Source organism: Dermacentor silvarum, chromosome 10 (genome assembly GCF_013339745.2).
Source record: "Dermacentor silvarum isolate Dsil-2018 chromosome 10, BIME_Dsil_1.4, whole genome shotgun sequence".
Classification (NCBI taxonomy): Eukaryota; Metazoa; Arthropoda; class Arachnida; order Ixodida; family Ixodidae; genus Dermacentor; species Dermacentor silvarum.
Window position 1 is genome coordinate 101,592,521 of NC_051163.1, and position 20,983 is coordinate 101,613,503.

The following is a 20,983-nucleotide window of genomic DNA, read 5'->3' on the forward strand; positions in this document are numbered from 1 at the left end:
TAGCCAAAATGAATATGTATATATGACTTAAATATTTCATTGTTCCATGCTTCACAGTAGCCTTTATTATTAACCATTATATTACGCCGGCACACATTTGTTAAATCAAATCAGGTTTGTTTTTTTCATAAAGAAATGGAGGGAGGCGTGAACAAAAAGTGAAAACTAGTTCACTTGAGAAAGGCTCCAGCCTATGCTTATGTACAGTTATATAAGGGTAAGCAAAATGAAGTTAACAGGCCTGTTGCTGACACAAAGCTTTTATTTTCAAGAAGTACAGCGAGCCATTGTACAAGTACAACGGCTCAACTTCAGCTGCTTGGCCCTCTGCCACTTTCCTGCCTTGTCACAGTTAATTCCTTTCACATAAAAATGCAGACGTGTGACAATGTAAAAGCTAATTATTTTAGCTGTGAGGCTAAGAGCATGCACATGGCAGCCAACTTCGAGGAAATTAAAGCTTACTCTTAACTTCCAGCATATCCATAACGCTGCCAGAGTGTAGCTCACTCTGATAGAAGCATTCTATGAAAAGATCCTCTAGAATTTTCACAAAGCCATACAGCTGACTGGAGGGATAAAGGAGGCCTCCTCGCGGTCACAGAAGTTTGTTAGCAGGGCAAGTTGAAAACGTTCGCCTGGTTGCGTCATGGTGAGCAGCTTTATGCATTCTTGGCATTTTGTGCTGGAATTGACGATACACTTCCGCGCAACATAGTCCGCAATGTGGTAAGTGAGCCTCGAGTCGCTTCTGGCCACGTGCTTGTTATGGTCGTTTGAAACCCGCAGGCCCGTGCAATGCTGGGGTACCACGTTTGTGTGGCTTCTGCGGCAGTAGCGCTAGCAGCAGTTTGACTGCACTCATTTCTGCCACCTGATGCTTCGAGTGAGTCAACTTCCAGTAAGTAGGCCAGTGTACCTTCCTCGCAGTTTCCTTCGCTAACTGATTTAACTAGACCATAAAAAGAAAAACAATTTACGGTGATCAGGAACTGCGTTCGAGTTGAGCACAAAACGTGGCTCGAAATGGAGCTCGCATACTGCGCTCGTGTCGTCCAGGGGAGGTTCTATGGAGGTTCATTTCCCACTCTTTCCGCCTATTTTTATCCTTCGGGACGCCAAACAAGGACAACTTCGGCCTATCCTTCACATAAACATAGCCTGTTTGGCACCCAGGCGCGTAACAGTGGTTTTGTCGATGCTGCGGCATGGCTCAGTTACTGCAAGGCATACTAATCTCTTGCAGGCTATATGCGAAAAAAAACACTGAAGGAAAAAAAAAAACCCCAGGCGACGACGTCCACAGAAAAAACAACGCAGCTCAGCAACTCCACCTAATATGATCGGGCACTGGGCGGGCACTGGGCAGCTGCGCCGTCGCACCCACGTTCCATGATGATGATGATGATGATGATTTATTGGCATCCCCTTTGAAACGGGGCGGCGACAAATAGTCACCTAGCCTGCTTGATTTAATCAGGTATACTATACATGTTCTTTATCTTGCATTTTTGTATACCTATCATTATTTTTCTTTTTCAAAAATTTACCTTGTACCGCTGCCTATGATTTTAAGAGATCAGGTCGCATCCATCTTTTCCCTACTTTTTTTCCACCAGTACTCTAATCGTCTCTTGCTGATCTCTACGGCTGATCTGTTTATGTTTCCTTCCACTTTAAACCCAAGCGCTTCTGGGAGTTGCACGTTACCTACGGTTCTCGCTGGGTGGATCCCGTCGCATTCCATTAGGATGTGCTGAGTGGTCTCTGGATCTTTACTGCAGCATACACATGTCTCATCTAATTCCGAATATTTGTTCCGATATGTTTTCGTCCTTAGGCAACCGGCTCGAGCCTCAAATAGCAAGGCACTGCCCTTTGTGTTATCGTACAGATTTTCCCTTCTAATTTCTTTCTTCTCATTCTTGTAAATCTCCATTGTCCTTTTCGTTTCCATTCTTTGCATCCAATTCACGGTCTCCATTTCTCTCACTTTCTTTCTGATGACCCCTGGTTGTCTATTTACAGTTTCGATTATCCTGTACTTGGTTGCCAACTTCCTTGACCTCTTCCTCCATTCTGTGTCCACGCTTTTCATGTAGAGATACTTGTGCACTTTAGCCGCCCATTTATTTTCATCCATGTTCCTGAGCCTTTCTTCAAAACTAATTTTGCTTTGTGCTTCTCTGACTTCAAAAGAGGCCCAACCCATGTCTCCATGCACTGCCTCATTTGTCGTATTACCGTGTGCTCCCAAAGCCAACCGGCCTACTGATCTTTGGTTAACTTCCAAACCCGCCAATATATCCGATTTTAAGCATATAATGGCATTTGCGAATGTTAGCGCTGGCACCATTACTCCTTTCCAGATTCCACGCACCACCTCATACTTATTGTGGCCCCACAGTGCTCTGTGTTTCATTAATGCTGCATTCCGCTTCCCCTTTATTTTCAGATTATCTTGGTGGTTGATTGAGTAATTCTTTCCTTCGTTTATGTGTACGCCGAGGTACTTATATTGCTTCACTATGGGTATTACTTGCTGTTGAATTGACACCACGAAGTTACTCGTGTGCTCATTAAAGATCATAATCCCTGATTTCTCTGTGCTAAACTTAAGGCCTAGATTTGTCGCTGCGTTCCCACAGATATTCGCAAGTATCTGTAAATCTTTTTTTATTGTCCGCTAGTAGCACAATGTCGTCTGCGTACATCAGTCCAGGGATCTTCTGTTGCACCATTTGTCCATTACGCATGTAGGATAAATCAAAACCTAATTCGCTCTTTTCCAGTCGTCTTTCTATGCCCTTGACGTAAAGCGTGAACAACAATGGTGACAGAGGGCATCCTTGCTTCAATCCTTGGTGAATTCCCACCATTTCCTTTCCTTTTCGGCCTTCCCATGCCACTTGTACTTGGTTGTCTCGATATATCTCCCTCAGCAGCTCCACGAAATCGTCATCTATGCCTTCGTATTGAAGAATATCCCACAACAATTCCCTGTCTACGTTGTCATAAGCTCCTTTAATATCTAGAAATGCTATCCATAAAGGTCTTTTCTGAGCTACTGAAATCTCTATGCACTGAGTTAGTACAAACATATTGTCTTCTAAGCGTCTGCCTGGCCTGAACCCATTCTGTAGTTCCCCCAATACACCGTTTTCCTCCACCCACTTCGACAGTTCTAATTTTATGGCTTGCATTGCCATTCTATATATCACCGACGTTACTGTAACTGGCCTGTACGAGCTCGTCTTATCCTTATCTCCTTTGCCTTTGTAGATAAGATTCATCTTGCTTTCACGCCATCCAACGGGAATATTCTTTGTTCTAATCACTTGCTCTATGGCATTAGTCAGCAGTGCCTTGCTTTTTGGACCGAGGTTTTTGATTAGCTGTATTGGGATTTCATCGGGTCCTGCTGCCGTGTTGTTAGGGACATTTTCTGCTGCCTTTTTCCAATAAAAGCTTTCTATGCTGAATTTTGATCTCTCAGGCCTCTCTGTTGTTGCTGGATCTGTTGTCTGAACTACGCTTTTTCTCGTACCGAAGTTATGCCTGATAACGTCTGTGATGTACCGCAGCGCATCATCGCCTTCATAGATGTTACCGTCTTCATCCCTTATAGCCATTTTCGAGTTTCTAGTTGGAGCTCCGAGTGCTTTTATATGGTTCCAGAATCTTTTTGGGGCGCCTTTGTCTCTTTTGTGAATGTTATATGCACCCAACGTTCACTTGCGCATTTAATTTTCTCTTGCACGAGCTCACTCGCAACCCTTTTCTTTTCTCGGTACGTATTCCATCTAAGGAGCACCTCTTCTTCTTGTAATCCCAACTTTTTGGCTTCTCGATGAACCCTAGATGCCTCTTTACGCTCTTCTATAGCTTGTTTAATTTCCTTGTTCCACCACTTACGTGGTTTCCTCTTTCCAATCCAACAATTGTATTGCCGTGTCCGCCTTATTTCATGCTGCATAACCTCCACCACTTCCTTATATTCCCAGACTGCTGTAGGAAAAGCCTCAATTTTCTTCTCTATGTTGTTTGCGATCTCTGTTATTTGCTCGTCATTCATTTTTAAAAACTCTGAGGCTATTGGTTCATGTTCTGCGCTGGTATCTCTCCCAAACTTTAATGCTAAACGTCTATGATCGCTTCCCAGGCTATTTTTTCCATTTTCGTCTATTATCATTTGGTCCAGTTGTTCGTAGACCATTTCTGAGACTAAGGCGTAGTCGATACATGACTGCCTGTTTCCGCATTGCCACGTTACCTGTCCATGACACTTATTCTCCCTGTTAACTACTATAAGGTTCTGTTCATCACACAAATCCAGCACTAGAGAGCCGTTGTAATCAGTATATCCGTCTAAATCGTCCATGTGCGCGTTCATATCTCCCACTAATATCACCTGGCCCGAGTTACTGAACTCATTAATATCGCTTCTAATGCAATCGACCAATTCCTTATTTTTTTCCCTGCTATCACTACCTGTCCACAGGTAAGCTACTCCCAGCCACGTCTTTTTACCTTGCCATGTACCACTAATCCATAAATGCTCTTTACATGTCTCGTTTACCCTTCGCCACTTCAGACCTCGCCTAATTAGTACGCCTTTGAAACCGACGCCAGCGCCGCCGCTCGGGCTATCGGGGAAGCTCATGTTTGCGACATTCGTGGAGCCGCCGCATCGCATAGCCTCCGCCGGAGAGTAAAAGCCCACTGCCCCCTTTATAGTACACGTACCCATTCTAATGGCGAATTTCACTGGGAGAACAGGAGCACTCAAAAACACGCTGAAAGTGCTCGTTCCAGAGGCGACGTGTTTCAGTGGTCGAACAGGAGTGGGAGAGCCGTCATCCAGTGGTAGAACAAGAGCAGTTTCGCTGCGCCGAGAGCAGCTGGGAGCAGTCCGGACTGCTCTCGCCTGAAAAGCGGAGTACGGAGGAAGTCACATGATTTAAAACGTCATATCCTCCTCATTTCTTTTTCTTTTTATTTTGCTTCAGCCGGCGCGCGCGGCGGCAATGGCGGCAGCCATGGAGGAAGGAAAAACCTCCATGGCGGCAGCCAAGTGTAGTTGGTGTTTTGGTACCACTGTTTTTGACGTCGGTGATACGAGCGAGCTTCGCAGCGATTTAGCGACAGATCCTGGTATTTCTAGTCCGCCTTGCTTCTCGTTGGATGCGCGGGGGACAGCGGCAGCAAAGCGTCGTCGCCTTGCTGAAGTGCTTGAGACGCTCGACGGTGACAGCAGCGAACTTCAGATTCAAGTTGCAGTTTCAGATGATCTTCGCAGGCGGACACTTTGTGGGATGCGTCGGCGCTGCACAAAAGTATGTAGTACGTGGCCGCAAACGGTGACATGGTTACGCCCGACAGATTACAAGACGATCACGCGTGTTTTGCCGCTCTCCTGCAGAGAGTGGTAGGACGTCGATTGCTTTAGTCACATCAGAGTCCTTCCATGCTTTTCTGGTCACGAAACTGCCGCCTCAGTTTCATATAGAGCCAGCGCCCGCCGCTAGAGGCGCAACCGTGCATGGGAGGGCATGCGAACGCCGCTACCGCTGTGGTTGTGTGTGGGGCAGCCTCGGTATTCTAGCTTTCTCAACTTCCACAACCGTCGGTTTATTTTCACGTAACTATTTTTAACATTCCACATGCTTAAATAACTGCCTGATTGCGTCTTCTGCCATGATATGAGCGTCCGGGACGAAAAAAAAAAAAAAGCCGCTCATAACATGAAGCTTGCGGCGGTCTCGGACCAAAAAAAAAAAATTCTGGGATTTTGAGCCAGAACCGCGATACGGTTATGAGGCACGCCGTAGTGGGGGACTGAGGATTAATTTTGACCACCTTAGAACCTTAAAATGCACCTAAATGTAAATAAACGGGTGTTTTGCATTTCGCCCCCACGGGGGCGAAATGCGTCCGCTGTGCACGGCCGGGCGGTCTCGGTCCATATTTCTGCGTCATCGCCGTTCGCCTCAACGCTTCGGTAGGCTCCGCTGTTTAATATTTGCCTGAAATTAGACACCACGCATTCGCACAAAGCACCAATGGTCCCACTTATCACCAGATGCAAACATGTGGGCTGTTGCACCCCCGCTCACCCGTAAGTAAGCGCCAACTCTCCGTTGCGCATAGCGCCAGATTGTTCACCGAGCACAGCTGTTCACTTTCTGTTAAACTGTGGGCAGTATCTTATCCGGAGATCAAAAGTATGAAATTGTTATTGCAAAAGGCTGTTTCTGTAGAATACTTAATGACAATGAAAAGGAAATTGAGGTGCTCCGTGCGCTTCAGATTTCTCTGCAAAACGATGCCATTTCTGAATGAGATTTAGGTAGGATAAATGCAAGACAAAATTCACTACTAAATGTCTTCGGTGCGGCTTTTAGCAACGGATTAAGGCGAACGTGAAGTGTTAGGACCTGCACAGTTTAGACTAGCTGTATTGTAATTAGGCAATTGCCTTAGCAAGCAGTCTTTTAGAAGCGTCAGTAAGCCCAGCACTTATTCAAGCTGCTCGTGGTTTCGACGCAGAAACGATGAGACTAGGTATTTTGTTTCTTAATGCACAACTATTTACAGGATGTTAAAATGTTGTAATCACCGGTCTTTACATTCTTATCATGGTCGAAAAATTAAAAGAAACTGCTTTATAATTCGATTAAGAAAAGAAATAAAACGTGTTGGTGCAAAAACAACATACAAGCATGATCATTTATTTATCATGTGAAATAAGTGGAGCGAAATACAAACAGCACAAAGAGGTGTCCGGTCATGAATGTTCCACCATTCACAATGCAAGAAGTTGCTAAAAGCACTGATATAAAAGATATAATAATCTGATATAATAAGCATAAATAAAAAAACATCAAACGTGAGAGATATGTATTAAGGGGCAGGAAACAAACACCAGCAAACGAATGGCAATAAATGCACAATGCATAAGATTGTTTCTATAAACAAGAAAGTGTAAAGCATAGGCATTTTATAACACATGGCAAAACAACTCTCAAACGAACACAAGTAGCCACATCACAAATACAGCAATTTAAAAAGAATGGCTGGTTAGAGATACCACCATTCCACTTCTTCAGCTGTTACTTAAACACGCACAGACAACTTGCTCAACAAATCATAATGCAAATATAGCTAACAACAGTGTGCTAATAACCTCCTTACTTATAGCTGCTTATATACTATATATATATCGATTCTAGGAATGCAAGAGGAGAGATGTTGGTAGAATTCGCAGAAAGGAATAGGCTCCGAATAATGAACACATTCTTCAGGAAGCGCAGCAACAGGAAGTGGACCTGGAAAAGCCCTAATGGAGAAACAAGGAATGAAATAGATTTCATACTCTCTGCCGATCCAAGCATAGTGCAGAATGTAGAAGTGTTAGGTAAGGTAAAGTGCAGTGACCATAGGTTAGTGAGGTCTAGGATTTCTCTCAATTTGAAGAGAGAAAGAGTGAAATTAGTAAGGAGGAAACAGGCCAACCTAGACGCAGTAAGGGTGAAAGTAGACCAATTCAGGCTGGTGCTCGCAAACAAATATGCAGCTTTAGAACAGGAAGATGAAGATAACATAGAGGTAATGAATGAAACCGTAACTAGGCTGATCTCAGAAGCAGCAATTGAAGTGGGAGGTAAGGCACTGAGGCAACCAGTAGGGAAGCTCTCCCAAGAAACGAAGGACCTAATAAAGAAACGACAAAACATGAAAGTGTCCAACTCAAGAGATCAGACAGAATTCGCTGAACTGTCAAAACTGATCAACAAGAAGAAATAAGGGATATTCGAAATTATAACGTGGGAAAGATTGAGGAAGCCGTAAAATATGGACGCAGCAAGAAATCAGTAAGAAGAAAGCTTGGCATAAGACAAGGCAAGATGTATGCACTGAAAGATAAGCATGGTAATATCATCAGTAATTTAGATGACATAGTAAAAGCAGCGGAAGAATTTATACTGACCTGTACAGTTCCCAAAACAGTCAAGGTACTTTCGTTCGAAATAGTAATCAACCGGGGATAGACGATATTCTAGTTGACATTAAGCGAAAGAAATGGAGCTGGGCAGGCCATGTAATGCGTAGGATGGATAACCAGTGGACCATTAGGGTTACAGAATGGATACCAAGAGAAGGGAAGCGCAGTCGAGGACGGCAGAAAACCAGATGGGGTGATGAAGTTAGAAAATTCGCAGGCGCAAGTTGGAATACGCTAGCGCAAGACAGGGGTAATTGGAGATCGCAGGGAGAGGCCTTCGTCCTGCACTGGACATAAATATAGGCTGATGATGATGATATACTTAAAAGTACATGCAATTGAAGAATTGTAGCCCATCAATAGCCTAAAGGACAATGGAAAATAAAACAATGCATATTATTCTGTTGTTAACACTTGCATTTAAAGGAATTCTAGTGTTATACATTTCATAGATTGTCGCGGTGAAGGCGCTATTGTTGTTATGTGAACTACGCTACACTAGCATAACACAAATTGAGGTTGCAACAAAGCATGAAACAAATGTGTTTTATCATCAATGCCCTCATCAGACCTTGCAACACCCTTGTTCTCCTTCATCAGCATTGCAATTTTTTGTAAGTGGTCGCCTTTACACGATAATCGTGATTCCTACTGCGCCCCTTTCACTGGTACCCCTTCAACTGGTTGGTTTCCTACCACCCCCTGCTGGACATGAAGCTCGTCCCTTTGCTTGCATCTGCTTGTTTTTTTCTCTTGTGAAAAAATGCAAGCGGGTCTTAAGAAAAAACTGAACTACTTCTGCAGTTGTGCTTATGAAGTGCGATTTGCAGCCAACAGCAGCTGTAGCAGTACGACTGTCCATCAAAACATTCTCCACAATATTCATGTACACATCAGAACAGGCAGTTTTGTCAACTGTGTACATTTCCAAATGATCTTCCACAATTTGGAGGAGAGCGACTAGCTGGCTGGAGGGCACTTGTAGACCACCTCTGGATTTGGCAAGAATCAGGCCAGTTGCCGCTCGTTCCAAACTTCTCATTGTTCCAACACAGCTCGAGCAGCTCAATGATGAAAACTTCTTTGCGACATAGCCAGCAAGATAATCCATTATGTATTCTTTTGGAGACTGCTGATGGCGCAGAACTGAAGCCTCCTCCGCGGTTTCTGCAGGTTCCAAGAGGACTTCATCCAGAAGAATAGCCAAAGAGTCAGCCTGAAATGCAAATACCATATTGTTGGTGTGGTCAACAGCCCGCACACAATGCTGGAATTTACTGGATGCCTTGTATTGTTATACAGCTTTACGATGACAACCACAACTAAGCTTTATCAAAAATCGGCATGGCTTTTCTAAATCAACAGCTGCAAAATCGTCCATTCTTGATGCTGCGTGCATTGCACAGTGCCCTGCCATATATGCGATACCCATACAGCTTAATGTGGCCAGAAATGAAGGGACTTGCACATCATTCTATGCAAAACAAGAACTACGACATGTACATTTAGTTAAGGAACTATAAAGGTCTGCTCGATTTCATTCTGTTCAGTAAGCATTGCTCCAAATATATTGTTGCTCACATGACAGGCAGTAGGCTTTTCTTTGTTGAACACATCTTGCAGCTTGAGGAGCAGTTGCGGACCATCTCCAGCTACTGAGGATCGCTTGGGCGGCTGCACGAGATTCTTCACAGAAAGCATCCTATATATAAATAGGAATTGCTGGACCGTTGGCTGTCCTCCATCTCCAGCAACATGTCTGACAATGCCAAAAAATCTCTGAAAGAAAAAAAATGCTTTGTTATTTACCTAGTTGCATGCAGGAAGATGCACTCGTTTACCTCTAATGGGTCCTGTCCAAACTTTCCCACCAATACATAGCGAAAACCTGCTTGAAGAAGGTTCTCAACAAGGGATATAGTACTGAGCAGGGTTACTCTTAGAGCCTCGCATGTCGGCTTGCTCAAAAAGCAAATCTGCCTCTGCTTCGGCAGACTTTCTATGTAACTGCAGCAGCTGTCGAGCCATGTGACGCTCTCTTTCAGTGTCTGTAAAGTAATAAAGTCTTTAGCAAGAAATCAGAGGCATGTGTAAGGCCAAAAGCATAATTCTTACAGCAACATGTTCAGCTTCGTTGTACTGCACATGCTCAGGCCTCCAAGAGTTCAAGCAGTCAAATAATTTGTTCATCCTCCTGGTGAATTCACATGTTGCTGCAGACCCATGGAGCTTTTTGCATGCTTCCTGCTCACTGTAGAATTCCATGGCCGTAGCTGTGGATTCACTGAACAACTAGAAATAAGCATTTTTTTGTCACATTTCTTTGTGGGTAACGTGCAAAAGCAATTTTTCATGTCCTAATAGTACCTGAACATAAAGTACCTTACCTGAACAGCAAGTTTGACGCTCATTTTCTGGAAAGCATTTGGGTATATATGTGCCTTTGTGAGCTTTGGCACAGCACGCAGTCCAGATTGCTGCTCTTCGTATTCCAGGAGTTCCGCATAATGATGATGATATACTTCCTGGCCTTGTAGCAGCTGTAGGAAAAAGGAAAAATTACTTCTGATAAAACCTGACGAGCGTGTATCTAACAGGAACGAAAATTCTTTCACTTACCAAAAACTTCCCAACTTTCTGCAGGTTGTTCCTAATACACTTAAATATGTGCGGTGGATCAATGACAGTATAAATCATCCTAGAGGGGTCACATGGGTGCAGAAATGACACTCATTTGTCTCTGATGTCGCCACGAATGCCTGCATAGAAATGTGAGACTAATAAAATTAAATCTTCCTGGCTGGCCTGCAGCACAAGTCGTATGTTGTTAAATACTTACCTAGGGACCTCAAGGCTGACCGATTGGTTGTCGAATTATCACATGTCACTGCATCAATAACCGCTCCAGAATTTGACAAGTGTACAATACACTGCAGTAGAAGCTTTGCAAGTACTGAGCCAGGGGTGGCGCTCGATGCGCAGAAAGTTCCAACAGTTTTGACCATCCATGCAAAAAGGGTCGAAACAGGAAGACCAACACGTGATCACCATTTTTTTCATGGTCTCCTGGCCTGGTGTGTTCCCCAAAGTCAACTTTTCCAAGGATTTTCATGTCAGACTCTCTGACGTGCAGGCTTTTCCTGACACTCATTTTATCGAACATGAGCACACCTGAGAAAAAAAATTGTAATTTGAATCATTTCAGAAAGGCACAGGCACAACATGCACTTTAAGAGATGCGCTTTCCAACTTCGTCGTTCTCTTTCAGGGGAAGTCAGCAGCTTTTCCTTCAGTATAGTAAATACGTGCGCATCAAAGCCAAAATCAGCTTTCAAGTTCTTCATGTAGCCGTACAGTGTGCGTGGGTTCGGCAGGGGCAGAAAGTTATTTTCTTGAAGATATGTGTACACAGACGTCGACTTAATCTTCAAGAGAAGGCAGTCATACAGCCAGTCTTTCTTATACCTGCCGAGGAATGGGTGCAAATTTCATTCATGACATGCTCAAGCATGCTACCAAGCATAAAAACACACTGCTGTGAACCAAGGCTATCTGTATGCCAAGAGGTGATGTGAACATGCATAATGCATTGTGCATATCATGCAAACCATGTCAACGTGCAGGCAAACATTCTCTAAAATAGAGCAGACCACTATAAATAACACAGCTGTGATGCATTGTCAATATGGAACACCGAATAATCAAGCAAATATGTGTGCATGCATTCCCAAGTTCTAACCAAAATGTATAATAGTCCCCAGTGCATAATAACAATCATTCAGTATCTGTTAATAAACATGCTCTAAAGAATAACATTAAGGTGCTGAGAAAGATGGAAACAGCAAGATCACAGTGCTATGATGGTGTGAATAAGCCGCTCCCAGCAGTCAAGAATTCTACATCATTTACCATGGACCAAAATTGTTGCTACATGGTTCAATACTGTGGATTCAATGCAGAATGGGTGGAATCAAGCACAAAAATGAGTGTCATTTCTGAGTGATCTTGTGCATCGATTTGCATTTGAAAGCGACCAACATTCGTTCAAAACACATCAAATACGTAGCTTCCACTGTCATACTGATAGACATGGACGTTCCTCTATGTTCCTAAAATTAGCACACGAAGACCCCACCGCCTTCACGTATACTATATATGTGATGCAGTGCTTCGAACTTACCGCACAGCTCGAGCAGACTTGGCGCTCGCCTTCATCACACACTGATCAATAATCAATTTCTCGCGATCTGAAAGGCTTTGAAGGTTCTGCTGTTGCCGTTTGTACTTGGCAGACTGCACTCGCAATTTGGCAAGTTTTCCTTGGCATTGTTGAAGCTGCTGTTTCGCGGCTCGAAGCTGGCACCTCAACGTCTGCACTTCAGCACAGCTGGTACAGCCAACCACGCGGTCTGTTTGAGAAGCCTTGTCTGTGTGGTGGTCTTCGACCGGGTCACTAAGCGCCAAATCTGTAAAAAAAAAAAAAGAAAAGAAAGAAAGAAAAACGAAGTTATGTAGCTTGAAATTTTGCAGGCTCTACCGATGCCCGTCGAACTGACGGCAAGAAGTCAGCAATTTGTGGGTGCAATCACAAAGCAAAAATGTAAGCCACACCCGATGGCGCGGACGTAAACAGGACTTACATACCGTCATTCGCTGATGCAGCATCAGTCCAGTCTGAACACGGCGTCGGCGATGATCGGCGCACTTCAACCGTACCCGACGACTCACGTGGTCGTTTGCGTGAGGGTCGAACTGTCGATGAGCGGGACCGAGGTTTGGGCTTCGTGAGGTACGCTGGAAGGCCTTCAAAAATCCTTGGAACGGCGTTAGTCTTCAGCGTCGGCTGCTCTCGCTCCAGGGACACGGCGTCGCCGTTGATGTTGAAATTGTACGCAGTGACGATGTCGGAGGCGTCGAAATGTTTCGCGCACACACGCGTATACTTCGATTCGAAGTTAAAACCGCCACCTTCCTGCCGCGGTATGGCCCGCTTCCATTTCTCGCGCTGTTCCTTGTCAATAGGCAAACGGAACAACGACACCTTTTCGGTCGTGCCCTTGTAGCCGGAACGGCAACCCGGCACGCAACACGTGTTCGGCATCGTTGTCCCACCCCGCCACTTCAACTAAACAGTCCAGAGCCGCTATTCTGGACATTCCGCCATTTTCTTCGAAGCGTGACGTACGCGCGACGCTTACAAAATGGCGCCGATAGCCCCGATTTGCTTTCGTAACGTGACGCAAATTGACGTTTCGCCTAAGAAACTGTAATGTAGGCACTGAACATAGCGTGGTTGATAAAGCAAAACAGTTTTCCTCCCCAGTGAAAATAAAGCAGCTAGTTCAAAGCGTACGATTATTCGATCAAAATCGTTTCTCGCTTCCGTCGTCTGCATGCGCGCAGGCTGTCGTCTGCTTCATTAGCTAGGATGCGTGTCCCCGGGAAACGGAATGAGTCATCGTATATTGGCGCCCACGCGCTTGCTTTCTACCTTGAGACAACATACGCGACCTGCCAGTGATGATCAGCGCACGCTCTAGGCCGCGTTATCGCTATCTGGTGAACCGCAAGTGACTCAGCCTGACTCGTCTGGCTGAGAAGCGACGGAATATCATCGATAGCGTTGCGCGCGCCACAGGTATCCGCTTGAGTGACGCAAGCGCCGGCACTGCCATCTCTTGTTCACTTCGCTGCTTACTCGCCCCGCGAGAGGAAACATCAAGACGCCGCCTTGCGTACATTTATTTTTATAAATTAAAATTTCGCCGTTGTCATAACCTTTGATGACGCGAAAAGACATTAATATTGATTACAATGCAAACGCAGTAGCGAAAAGTGCAATAAGTCGCAAGAAGTTTGCTAGTTTCAACAATTATTATTTCAAATAAACGTGTTTTTATTAGAAATAATGGTTCAAAACACAAATGCCAACACCACCCGAGAGCGATGCAAATGCTATGAGCACGCGTTGTGAACAAAAAATTTTCATGGCCCCAAATGACAGGAAAAATGCGGCGATACGCATGCCTCACGACTGACACTGCATATGGCCGCTCATTACCATAATTCGCGCGGCTCGTCGCACCACAAATTATGGCGGAAAATCTCTGCAATGGCGGCCCAGCGCAACGTCACGCAACGTCAAATTGACGGTTACGAAACAGCCCTTCCTGTGACGCTCTTCACGGGATATTCTTTCAGCCAATCAACAACTGACATGCCGGCTATCGTGGAACGCCACCACATATTCGCGAAATTGCAGATGCATTCCACGGGCTTCTGCACGCTACCGTCCACTTTCTTTTTAAAGCGCTAAAGTCGCAATATAGGTGCCAAGGACCACAAAAAAGTATTAGTCGATAAAACTTGCAGCTTCACGTCACGTTTCGTCATTCTGACGAAAACACAAAATTGCATTTTGCAAAACTTCCGTTTCCCGGCACAAATTTCGACACACGTGACCTCTGCACAGCCAATGAGACAGCCAAGATGGCGGACAATGGCGGCCGTGCAGCCGCCATGCGTGTCCAGAATAGAGCCCCAGCACTCGAAAAATAGCGCAGCACATGCACAGAACGCACCCGATCACTCATAGCGTCCTCGATCACCCGCACCGGTGCGCACCGGGGCCGCCGGGGCGCCTTGGTGCGCACTTTCATCCTCGATCAACCGCACCGGTGCGTACCGACCATCCTCGATCACCGTAAGCGCACCCTGTTGGGGCGGTTTTCCGTTGCCCCGTTACAGTGTACTAGAAGGGGGCAGTGGGCTTACTCTGCCGCTGCTCTGACGCAGTCAGCGTCGCATCCAAGAGGTGGCGCCACTGGCAACTTCAATGGAAGCTTTGCTTGCAGAAGCTTTGATTTTCCTTGCGTTTCTGACGGTTTCAGTTCGAAGCAGTTCACACTCTTATTTGTTTTTAATTTTGGCATACTTGACAGTCCTTGCATATCTTTAGCAAGCACTATATTTGTTTAGGCCACATGATATTTGCCATAATAGTACCTTGTGGAAAAGGAAGACGGCTACTCTTGGGCTTATGTAGAAGGGGCCTTCAAACTTTCCGAATTATCGGGCAATCGTAAAAAAATTGAAAGAAAATTTTGAATGAAAGGGACGGTGACCAAATATACGGTTTCATGCCGTGTCGACCTAATGTAAAATTTTGTCAGACAGAAAACAGTGCGCACATACTACCCAGCTGGGCTAAAAAAAAAAAAAAAAAAAAAAAAAAAAAAAAAAAACATCAGGCATGCTAACCAGGTTTGTACCTTTGCTTAGCCAAAATGAATTTGTATATATGGCTTAAATATTTCATTGTTGCACTTTAGTTGTTCCTTGCTTCACAGTAGCCTTCTGCGTTTATTATTAACCATCATTACGCTGGCACACATTTATTAAGTCAAATCAGGTTGATGTTTTCCATAAAGAAATGGAGGGAGGCCTGAACAAAAAGTGAAAACTAGTTCACTTGACAATTAGGCTCAGGCCTGTGCTTATGTACAGCTATATAGGGGTAAGCAAAATGAAAATAACAGGGCTGTTGCTGACACAAAGCTTTTATTTGCAAGTACAGCAAGCCATTGTTTCATGCACTTCAACTCATAAGCAATGGTTCAACTTCAGCAGCCTGGTCCTCTGCCGCTTTCCTGCCTTGTCACAGTTAATTTCTTTCACATAAAAATGCAGACGTGTGACAATGTAAAAACTAATTATTTTAGCTGTGAGGCTAAGAGTGCGCACATTGCAGCCAACTTCGAGGGGAAGCTTACTCTTAACAACTGCCAGCATGTCCATAACGCTGTCAGAGTGTGGCTCACTCTGACAGAAGCATTCTGTGAAAAGATCCTCCAGCTTTTTCACGAAGCCGTATAGCTGACTGGAGGGATAAAGGAGGCCTCCTCGGTCACAGAAGTTTGTTAGCCGGGCATGAAAACTTTCGCCTGGTGGCGTCATAGTAAGCAGCTTTATGCATTCTTGGCATTTTGTGCTGGAATTGACAATATACTCCCGCGCAACATAGCCCGCAATGTGTTAAGTGAGTCTCGAGTCGCTTCTCGTCACGTGCTGGTTATGGTCGTTTGAAACCCGCAGGCCCGTGCAATGCTGGGGCACCACGTTTTGTGTGGCCTCTGTGGCAGTAGCGCTAGCAGCAGTGTGACTGCACTCATTTCGGTCACATGATGCTTCGAGATAGTCAACTTCCAGTAAGGAGCCCAGTGTACCTTCCTCGCAGTTTCCTTCGCTAACTGACCTAACTAGACCATAAAAAGAAAGACAATTCAGTGATCAGGAACTGCGGTGGACATGAGCACAAAACGTGGCTCGAAATGGAGCTCGCATACTGCGCTCGTGTCGTCCAGGGGCTTGTCAGCTCTGTGGAGGTTTTTTTCCCACTCTTCCCGCCTATTTTTAACCTTCGGGACGCCAAACAAGGACAACTTCGGCCCATCCTTCACATAAGCATAGCCTGTTTGGCACCCAGGCGCGTAACAGTGATTTTGTCGATGCCGCGGCATGGCTCAGTTACTGCAAGGCATACTAATCTCTTGAAGGCTATGTGCGAAAAAAAGACGTCCACAAAAAAAAAACAGATAAATAAAAACCAAAAAACAAAAACAACGCAGCTCTGCAACTCCAACGAATGTGATCGGGCACTGGGCGGGCACTGGGCAGCTGCGCCGTCGCACCCTCGCTCCATGATGATGATGATGATGATTTATTGGCATCCCCTTTGAAACGGGGCGGCGACAAATAGTCACCTAGCCTGCTTGATTTAATCAGGTATACTATACATGTTCTTTATCTTGCATTTTTGTATACCTATCATTATTTTTCTTTTTCAAAAATTTACCTTGTACCGCTGCCTATGATTTTAAGAGATCAGGTCGCATCCATCTTTTCCCTACTTTTTTTCCACCAGTACTCTAATCGTCTCTTGCTGATCTCTACGGCTGATCTGTTTATGTTTCCTTCCACTTTAAACCCAAGCGCTTCTGGGAGTTGCACGTTACCTACGGTTCTCGCTGGGTGGATCCCGTCAGCATTCCATTAGGATGTGCTGAGTGGTCTCTGGATCTTTACTGCAGCATACACATGTCTCATCTAATTCCGAATATTTGTTCCGATATGTTTTCGTCCTTAGGCAACCGGCTCGAGCCTCAAATAGCAAGGCACTGCCCTTTGTGTTATCGTACAGATTTTCCCTTCTAATTTCTTTCTTCTCATTCTTGTAAATCTCCATTGTCCTTTTCGTTTCCATTCTTTGCATCCAATTCACGGTCTCTATTTCTCTCACTTTCTTTCTGATGACCCCTGGTTGTCTATTTACAGTTTCGATTATCCTGTACTTGGTTGCCAACTTCCTTGACCTCTTCCTCCATTCTGTGTCCACGCTTTTCATGTAGAGATACTTGTGCACTTTAGCCGCCCATTTATTTTCATCCATGTTCCTGAGCCTTTCTTCAAAACTAATTTTGCTTTGTGCTTCTCTGACTTCAAAAGAGGCCCAACCCATGTCTCCATGCACTGCCTCATTTGTCGTATTACCGTGTGCTCCCAAAGCCAACCGGCCTACTGATCTTTGGTTAACTTCCAAACCCGCCAATATATCCGATTTTAAGCATATAATGGCATTTGCGAATGTTAGCGCTGGCACCATTACTCCTTTCCAGATTCCACGCACCACCTCATACTTATTGTGGCCCCACAGTGCTCTGTGTTTCATTAATGCTGCATTCCGCTTCCCCTTTATTTTCAGATTATCTTGGTGGTTGCTTGAGTAATTCTTTCCTTCGTTTATGTGTACGCCGAGGTACTTATATTGCTTCACTATGGGTATTACTTGCTGTTGAATTGACACCACGAAGTTACTCGTGTGCTCATTAAAGATCATAATCCCTGATTTCTCTGTGCTAAACTTAAGGCCTAGATTTGTCGCTGCGTTCCCACAGATATTCGCAAGTATCTGTAAATCTTTTTATTGTCCGCTAGTAGCACAATGTCGTCTGCGTACATCAGTCCAGGGATCTTCTGTTGCACCATTTGTCCATTACGCATGTAGGATAAATCAAAACCTAATTCGCTGTTTTCCAGTCGTCTTTCTATGCCCTTGACGTAAAGCGTGAACAACAATGGTGACAGAGGGCATCCTTGCTTCAATCCTTGGTGAATTCCCACCATTTCATTTCCTTTTCGGCCTTCCCATGCCACTTGTACTTGGTTGTCTCGATATATCTCCCTCAGCAGCTCCACGAAATCGTCATCTATGCCTTCGTATTGAAGAATATCCCACAACAATTCCCTGTCTACGTTGTCATAAGCTCCTTTAATATCTAGAAATGCTATCCATAAAGGTCTTTTCTGAGCTACTGAAATCTCTATGCACTGAGTTAGTACAAACATATTGTCTTCTAAGCGTCTGCCTGGCCTGAACCCATTCTGTAGTTCCCCCAATACACCGTTTTCCTCCACCCACTTCGACAGTTCTAATTTTATGGCTTGCATTGCCATTCTATATATCACCGACGTTACTGTAACTGGCCTGTACGAGCTCGTCTTATCCTTATCTCCTTTGCCTTTGTAGATAAGATTCATCTTGCTTTCACGCCATCCAACGGGAATATTCTTTGTTCTAATCACTTGCTCTATGGCATTAGTCAGCAGTGCCTTGCTTTTTGGACCGAGGTTTTTGATTAGCTGTATTGGGATTTCATCGGGTCCTGCTGCCGTGTTGTTAGGGACATTTTCTGCTGCCTTTTTCCAATAAAAGCTTTCTATGCTGAATTTTGATCTCTCAGGCCTCTCTGTTGTTGCTGGATCTGTTGTCTGAACTACGCTTTTTCTCGTACCGAAGTTATGCCTGATAACGTCTGTGATGTACCGCAGCGCATCATCGCCTTCATAGATGTTACCGTCTTCATCCCTTATAGCCGTTTGCGAGTTTCTAGTTGGAGCTCCGAGTGCTTTTATATGGTTCCAGAATCTTTTGGGGCGCCTTTGTCTCTTTTGTGAATGTTATGCACCCAACGTTCACTTGCGCATTTAATTTTCTCTTGCACGAGCTCACTCGCAACCCTTTTCTTTTCTCGGTATGTATTCCATCTAAGGAGCACCTCTTCTTCTTGTAATCCCAACTTTTTGGCTTCTCGATGAACCCTAGATGCCTCTTTACGCTCTTCTATAGCTTGTTTAATTTCCTTGTTCCACCACTTACGTGGTTTCCTCTTTCCAATCCAACAATTGTATTGCCGTGTCCGCCTTATTTCATGCTGCATAACCTCCACCAGTTCCTTATATTCCCAGACTGCTGTAGGAAAAGCCTCAATTTTCTTCTCTATGTTGTTTGCGATCTCTGTTATTTGCTCGTCATTCATTTTTAAAAACTCTGAGGCTATTGGTTCATGTTCTGCGCTGGTATCTCTCCCAAACTTTAATGCTAAACGTCTATGATCGCTTCCCAGGCTATTTTTTCCATTTTCGTCTATTATCATTTGGTCCAGTTGTTCGTAGACCATTTCTGAGACTAAGGCGTAGTCGATACATGACTGCCTGTTTCCGCATTGCCACGTTACCTGTCCATGACACTTATTCTCCCTGTTAACTACTATAAGGTTCTGTTCATCACACAAATCCAGCACTAGAGAGCCGTTGTAATCAGTATATCCGTCTAAATCGTCCATGTGCGCGTTCATATCTCCCACTAATATCACCTGGCCCGAGTTACTGAACTCATTAATATCGCTTCTAATGCAATCGACCAATTCCTTATTTTTTTCCCTGCTATCACTACCTGTCCACAGGTAAGCTACTCCCAGCCACGTCTTTTTACCTTGCCATGTACCACTAATCCATAAATGCTCTTTACATGTCTCGTTTACCCTTCGCCACTTCAGACCTCGCCTAATTAGTACGCCTACGCCTCCGCCTTTCCTTGACCCGGTCATTCTGTTGCACCCTTCCCATACAAAGTTGTCAATAACAGGCGGCTGCTCCAAATCTCGTAGATGCGTTTCGGTCAAGGCGTACACACTAATCGCTTCATCATTCAGTTGCGTTTGAATTTCCAGCCATTTTTCCTGCTTACGACCACCCTGCATGTTAATGTAGCAAATTTTACCTTCTCTATTCTTATCCTTTCTGCGTCTTTTCCTGACTCCTGGTCGCCTAATTCTGCCCTTTACTGGTGTTTCGCTATGTTCAATACTAATCCTGCTTCCTGATTGCCTGGGGCCCGCCTAAAAAAGCTACAGCTCGTGCCGCGAATCGACTTCCGACCGGTGTTGCTACACTTTCACTAAAATGTATCCCGTCACGCACAAAAGCGCCTTCGCGGCCTGCTCGGTGCACTTCACGGTTGATGTCAATGACCGTAAAATTCATTGCTTTAGCTAGAGTCCAAATTTCCCTGTTTACTGCAAGAACTGCCCTTTCAATTTTATAACCCTGCCTTTCAACCTCTGGCACCGTGCACACCGCGATTTGTACTTCTTTTGAAACATTCCGCAGGTCGGTGACCCCTTTGGCTATTTGCTTTGTGATTCCTGCTCCTCGTCCGTTCAGTACGTCAATCACTCCACCCATTATCACCACTAGGTGTCTCTCCTCCATTGTGTCCCACATGCGTTCCTTGGCCTTCGCGATCACCTCTCTAATCGGCTTTCCCGGAAGCGCGCTAACCTGGACTCGTTCGTCTGCCCCTACCCTCTCTGCTATCGCCGGTTCTACTTTACGCATGTTGGAATCCCCAACAAAGACAACTCGACGCTTTCCTTCCCCCTCACCGCCGAAAGCTGCCCCCGAAGTCACAATGCCCTCCCCTCCTTTCTTATTCTTGAAACTGACGCCAGCGCCGCCGCTCGGGCTATCGGAGAAGCTCATATCTGTGACATTCGTGGAGCCGCCGCATCGCATAGCCTCCGCCGGAGAGTAAGCCCACTGCCCCCTTCTAGTACACTGTAGCCCCGTCTTGCACCGAGA

The 20,983-nt window shown here is 45.0% G+C and overlaps 2 protein-coding genes across 4 annotated transcripts; both read right to left on the reverse strand.

Annotated features, from left to right (window-relative positions):
* Nucleotides 1–6,069: 6,069 nt before the first annotated feature.
* Nucleotides 6,070–10,983, reverse strand: LOC125940613 (uncharacterized). 3 transcript variants are annotated; one of them, XR_007463810.1, is made up of 4 exons: nucleotides 10,121–10,174; nucleotides 9,847–10,053; nucleotides 9,587–9,784; nucleotides 6,070–9,221 (listed from the first exon to the last, which is right to left on the reverse strand). XR_007463810.1 is itself a non-coding variant. In XM_049656993.1 (4 exons), exons 2-4 carry the CDS (start codon nucleotides 10,268–10,270, stop codon nucleotides 8,682–8,684), a joined length of 888 nt encoding a protein of 295 aa, XP_049512950.1. In that variant the 5' UTR covers nucleotides 10,271–10,545; nucleotides 10,625–10,983; the 3' UTR covers nucleotides 6,070–8,681. The 3 variants fall into 3 exon arrangements, 1 of the variants encoding a protein (XP_049512950.1); XM_049656993.1 differs by lacking the exon at nucleotides 9,847–10,053 and adding an exon at nucleotides 10,625–10,983 and having other exon boundaries at nucleotides 10,121–10,545; XR_007463809.1 differs by lacking the exon at nucleotides 10,121–10,174 and having other exon boundaries at nucleotides 9,847–10,114.
* A 1,169-nt stretch (nucleotides 10,984–12,152) lies between these two features.
* On the reverse strand, nucleotides 12,153–13,137 carry LOC119466371 (uncharacterized). Its single transcript, XM_037726882.2, has 2 exons — nucleotides 12,650–13,137; nucleotides 12,153–12,471 (listed from the first exon to the last, which is right to left on the reverse strand). The coding sequence occupies exons 1-2, from the start codon at nucleotides 13,104–13,106 to the stop codon at nucleotides 12,182–12,184; spliced, it is 747 nt and encodes a 248-aa protein (XP_037582810.2). The 5' UTR covers nucleotides 13,107–13,137; the 3' UTR covers nucleotides 12,153–12,181.
* Nucleotides 13,138–20,983: the final 7,846 nt, after the last annotated feature.